This window comes from Lepeophtheirus salmonis, unplaced genomic scaffold, assembly GCF_016086655.4.
Source record: "Lepeophtheirus salmonis unplaced genomic scaffold, UVic_Lsal_1.4 unplaced_contig_3058_pilon, whole genome shotgun sequence".
Classification (NCBI taxonomy): domain Eukaryota; kingdom Metazoa; phylum Arthropoda; class Copepoda; order Siphonostomatoida; family Caligidae; genus Lepeophtheirus; species Lepeophtheirus salmonis.
In genome coordinates, this window is record NW_027293643.1 from 63,875 (window position 1) to 69,874 (window position 6,000).

The window sequence follows — 6,000 nt, forward strand, 5'->3', positions numbered from 1 at the left end:
GGAATACAAAGCCTATGATTGACTGAAATGTGTCTATGAATCTTTCCTCAGAATGTACTATGTATTATGTATTTATGAGGTAAAAAAATTAATTAGACTAGTTTTCTTAATTTTTGTTTAAGATTGTATTAGTGTTAACTCACCCCATTATGTGTCTTAACGGAGAGTAGTAAAGATAATTTTTTAATTAGTCAATGGGATTTATGATGTAATGCAAAAAATAAAATGAATTGTATTTTATTAATATTCATGCAGAACCTTGTTTATATTTGAATATAGAAAAACCCTTATTAAAAGCATCATTAAGGGAATTCAGATACATTTTTTTCTTAAATTCATATAACAAAAACATACCATAAAATAAAATTGAGTAATAATAATAAAAAAAAGCTCTGAAACGATTATATATGATTCTATATAATATCACTTATTTTTTTATATTTGTTAAACAATAGTCCCGTCGACTGTCGTTGAAACACTTCCAGGATTATTGTTGTTGCAGCATGTTGATGACGACAATGAAGTTGAGGATCTTGGAGGGCTCTCAGGACAAAGGGAATTAGCATTGCCTACGTTCTAAGATAGATAAGAAATTATAAATTAAAGCTAACACCATAGCATGCAATCAACAACCAATCATGCTTAAAATTTCATACCATTTTTCCAGGACGCGCCCAAGTTCGAACAAAGCCATCCTGACAAGCTGTGACCAAATATTCTTCTCTAAAAACTAAAGCTGTTAGTCTTTCATGAGCCACTTTCTTACTTACTAGGGGCTCAATCACAGGTATTTCATAGATGCGAGGACATTGCTGGGAACCTAACTTGATAGTCTCTTCTGGATATCGATCATGACAAGAGCTTCCACAAGTGTTCATAGATACGCTTGCAGATGAAGAACGACTAGAACTTTTCGAAGAGATACCACCACTCTTTTTATCCTTTTTATCCCCTCCGCCAAAATTAAGTGAAGCAAGTCTATGTGTCAAAGATGTGTGGTTAGAAGAACTTGAAGCTGCGTCTGTAATCACACCCGAGTCTTTAGAACTAACTGAAAAGGAGGTTGAAGTGTGGGAGGCATTTGTTAAGGCTCCAAGACTAGAGTTGGGAGAACTTGCGTTGCTTTTTCCACTATGGCAACTTGCAGAAGAAACTCCAGATAGTACACCAGATGACACTGTAATCCCTGTCGGTGATCCCTTTAGAATATCTTCTGTGATATCCCATAAACAAATATAGGTATCCTGTCCAACGGATCCGAAACGATAGCAAGTTACATTATTATTATTACTCCCACTACTATTAGGACTTGAGGAAGATAATTTCTTTCGTCTCCTCCTTCGATCACTATCCTCTTCATCGCGATCTTCTTCCGAAGCTGACAAATCAAAACCATCGGGAACTTCACCAAAAGACATATAGGGATCAAAGGCAACAACAGACACCCATGACTTGTGCCCTTGACCTCTAACGACAACCCTTTTCTCCAAAAAGGAATACACTGTGACAAGATCGTCCTCTCCCCGCACACAATATATTTTCCATCAGGAGACCAGGATACACAGAGTAATCCTCCAAAGTAGGATCTTGCAAGACCAACACATTCCATGGCATCATAATTAAAAATACGCAAATACCCATCTTGACCGACAACGGCTAAATAACGAGCACATGGACTAAACGCAAATTCATTCACACTTCCTTTACCAATGCTCCATTTACAAATAGGATTTTTCGAAGGTGAGCCTTTCCCTGTTTTCGTCTGAGTATAGACAGAGAAGCCGTCGCCTTTTTTGAGAAGAGAATAAGTTGGGGCAGAGAGATTACAGGGGAGATCACGATTATAAACATAGATATGGCCCGAGGCATGGCTCGATAAAAAGAGATCTCTTGTTCCAGGTAACCACTTGACCCTGGTTACTTTAGTTTTATCCACGAATCGATCTTCGTTGTAGAGTTGTGAAAGTTCTTTGATTAGAGGGTCAAGAAGCTGTATTTGTCCCCGGAGAAACCTACAAGAAGGGAGAGGGACTCCTCCTCTTCTTCTTCTTCTTCGGAGGCAAAGTCGTGACATGTGGGACAAGTGCCTTTGTAGACGCGTTTGTCCAGAGGTTTCTCCAGAATGGAGCCATTGTTGTAGGGATACACGAAAAGCTCTCGTCCAAAGTTGAACGTCATCATGTTCCCCAAGAAGGAGACTCGAACAGGAGGAGCAGAGGACGGGACTGAAGAGGAGGAGGAGGTGTTGTTGGAGGTGGCAGCGCTGCCATAGCGGGAGGCGTGGCTTGAGGACAAACTCCCACCGCTCACGGCATTCAGGGAGGAACGTCCAGAGCCACTAAACTCGGGGGTCATGACTAAGCGATAAATTCCTTCACTCGTTATAAAGGAGCTCTTGATGATCTCGGACTCATCTTCCAGACTATGCGCACCGTTCATCCTCTTGGAAGAAGAACCGAACTTCCACTCCGTAGTTCTCCGATTCCCACATTGACATACAACTCACTAAAACTACTCCAAGCATCGGCACACACATTCAGGAAACGCGGATTAGACACTCCAGGGATCAGGGCAGTAATAATTCCTAGTACTAATATAATATTGTCTTCTCCTTGTCGAAATCCTCGATTCTTCCAGGGATTCCGGATTCGAACACTTCTTTCAACTTTTCTCTTTCTATCTTTCTTTCTCTCTCTCTCTCTCTTTGTCTTCTATAGCTCGCTCACCCACTCGTACCTACCTTGTGCAGCTCCCTCTTTTCTCTCTCTCTTTTTCCTCTATATATGAGCATTCTCTCAGCGCACGCACTCTATTTCTTTCTTCTAATTGTGATGCGTCAATATTAAATCAATCTGACACAAATATCATCAAAAAGTAAAAAACCTGAATGTTATTTTAAATGCTTTATATACATCTTTGAGTGAATTATAGGCTTATTATTAAAATTTGTGGGAGGAGTATAGATATCGAAATTTTTTAGCTATAGTTTAAACTCTTTAATTGATCAAAGAGACGTATATTGTCCCTAAGATGGCCCCTTTCATAACATAAAATCTATTAATTTCTTACTCTTTTATTGTGACAATGAAGTTTTTTGTGGGGGCATTTGATTAAGAATAATCATTTTTTATATAAATTGACGATAATTCCAAGAAGAATACAATTATAATTAATCCATACACCATTTTGAGAAAAATCATTGTAACTTGTTTTTGTGTTGACGCACCACATTTCTTCTCTCTCTCTCTCTCTATCCCTCTTCTTTCTATCGATCAAATATAGAACTAATATCATTAGTTATATGTTTGATCGATTATCAGTAATAATGTAAATAACATTCATTATTAGTAATAATGAAAGTGAGATAAGATTGATCAGTCAACGAAGGATTAAAATAATTTTCCCCGTATGTCACTCTGATCATGAATTTCTAAACAGTTGAGAAATCCATGTTCTGATATACATTCCTTCCAAAATCAGAATTTATTTTATTTCTTTTCTTAAAAAAGGTAATTAATTATGGGTAGGAGCAAACATTTTTACAAAAAAATAAAAAAAATAGTTGATTCATTTTTTTTTTTACCAGTCCGGTTTCTTACGATTCAACGGTCTTAAGGGTCAATACCTGAGTTCTAACTTTTTTTTATAGTTATTTTTCACTCATAGCTAGGATTGAGTTATATAAAAACGAAGAAAATAATGCAGGATAGCTAGAATGTATAATAGATAATAATACATTCTAGCACGTTGATACCTTTATTGTATCACACAAAGAAGAATCGACAGCTGACAACAAAATACATACGGTAGTTTTGTGTTAGCTTGAGAGAGCTGAAGTTGAACAGCTAAATGAACATAGTTAGTAACTACGTCAGTTCATCTATTGTAGTTAGCATAAAAGACCGATAAGGATGACCTAGTACTGAGTAATTTTGTTAGGACAGAACTGATAGGTCTGTAGTCGTTTAGTTTTTTAGACAGATCTAACACTATCGGTGACAGAATGTATTTACAAGAAAAATGTTAACTAAAATTAAAGGACTCTAGTGAAAGAGTGGTGAAGAGAAAAATAAACAATTCAATCAAAAGACTATGTTCCAAATACCGACCTATAATATCGTGTTATTGTTGTGACGTAGTCGCCCTTATTCTTCTCTTTTCACTAGGGTTCAAACAGTCTGCGTATCTGGAGGAACATGTAGCAGCTTGCAATTTTAAGCCGATCAGAATTGAGAACTACTAAATCCTACCTTCCTTGCCTTAAGTGTCCACTCTTTGCCTAGAGTCCTTTAACTAAAATGTCCTGTAACATGCCAAAACTATGTTCTATGATGCCTCAAACTTTGCCAAAGTCAGGATTAACCAAGTTATTTTAGTTCAAAATCAATTGGTAGCCATTAGTAATTCTTCCTATCTGTAGAATTATTTTTTTATTTAGTTATAGTAAATTATTCGAAGCTTAACATGAGATCAATTTAAATTAATCCAAGTCAATGATCAGAACACTCTAATTATGAAAAATGAATAGAAAAATGGACAGCTGATAACAAAATACAATATAAGTTATCATTCTACATCAAATTTTGCTAAGGTTTTCACCTCAACATCCCAGAATTTGATAAAATTTAGTTTACTTTGGACATGTGGCAGGGTGCTGTGTCCTGTTGCCACACCCAGGGTCTGTCTCCACCCACCCCTTGGATCCAGGGCAGAACCACCTTCTCCATAACATCCAGGTAGACCTCTGTATTGACCTTTAGACCCGTTTCAAAAATGTGGGGAGGCATAAAATGACTTTCACTGCTGACCACCCCGAACACCATAACCATTGCAGGGAACTTGGTCTTCATTACCTTCCTCACATGGCTGGTGCAGGTGGCTATCCACCTGTTGTTCTGCTTGTTGACCTTCTGATCTTAACAGAAATTCTTTTCATCAGAGAAAAACCACAGCATCCCGGGCTGTTTTGGGTGCTTGAGCTTGTTGAGCAATTTTGTTGACTTCATCAGCCTGTTGTCCTTTGCCTTCTGGGTCAAGATCTGGCCCACCTGCATCTTGTAGCTCCTGCACCTTAAATCCTCAGATACACAGTCTCTTATTGTTTTCTCATTGCAGCCCAGATCCTTCGCCATGGCCTTCATGGACCTGGTAGGGTCATCCTCAACCATCTTCTTCACCTTGTCGACAAAGTCAGTGTCCCTGACCTTCCTGTCGGCGCCCTCCTCCTTGGGTGCCCTCTTTATGGTAGTATCAACATCCCAGGTGTCCTCTAGCTTCTTACGGATACGCTGAACAGTCCGTAAATTCACTCCTAAGGTTGAAGCAATCGTTGAATTGGAGATTTCACCTCCATTATTAACCAATGCCATGACTACGGCGGACCTCGAAAGCTCCTCGTTCCACTTATAGCTCTTTATCTCCTCATATGATCACGGCATGATGCTAACTAAACTACGTATCGTCAGCTGACAAGAATAGCTTTCCTATTTGGTAACCGGTTTTTTATTTGATAATGTCGTCTTCAAGTTATCAAGATTTAAAGTAGGCGACAATTTGATCCCCGCTCCCTATATATATTTTATACTTATACTAAAAATCTTTTTTTTTTACAATTTCAGTAATGATTTTGGTGCTCAGCAAATTTTAAATGGTTATATCTTCCATTCCTATGGTTCCAATATACTAAATAAAGTATTTTACATATGTTAACATATGTAATCAAAAAAGTTTTATATCACATTTTTTAAATAATAGGTTGTTTTTGGGCCAGGACCGGTTTTAGGAGGGGGAACTTGCCCTAGGTCCTACTCGAGAATATAGTCTCGGGCTGGATATAACTTTGTAAAACTTTTTGTATAGACACAAAAAAGACATGATATGTCTAAATACTATGAAAATAGAAAAAAGATTGACATTTAAAAAAAAAATAGAAAGAAATATTTTTTCCTTTAAAAAATATAAAATATAGAAACAATTTAAAAAAAAGCTGATTGAAATAAT

At 37.3% G+C, this 6,000-nt stretch overlaps 1 protein-coding gene across 1 annotated transcript; it reads right to left on the bottom strand.

Annotated features, from left to right (window-relative positions):
* Positions 1-235: 235 nt before the first annotated feature.
* Positions 236-2,578, bottom strand: LOC121122530 (WD repeat-containing protein 20-like). The gene is given in 4 exon segments (XM_040717550.2): positions 236-576; positions 657-1,525; positions 1,528-2,004; positions 2,007-2,578. Coding segments are annotated over 4 exon segments (1,911 nt in total). The 5' UTR covers positions 2,440-2,578; the 3' UTR covers positions 236-444.
* Positions 2,579-6,000: the final 3,422 nt, after the last annotated feature.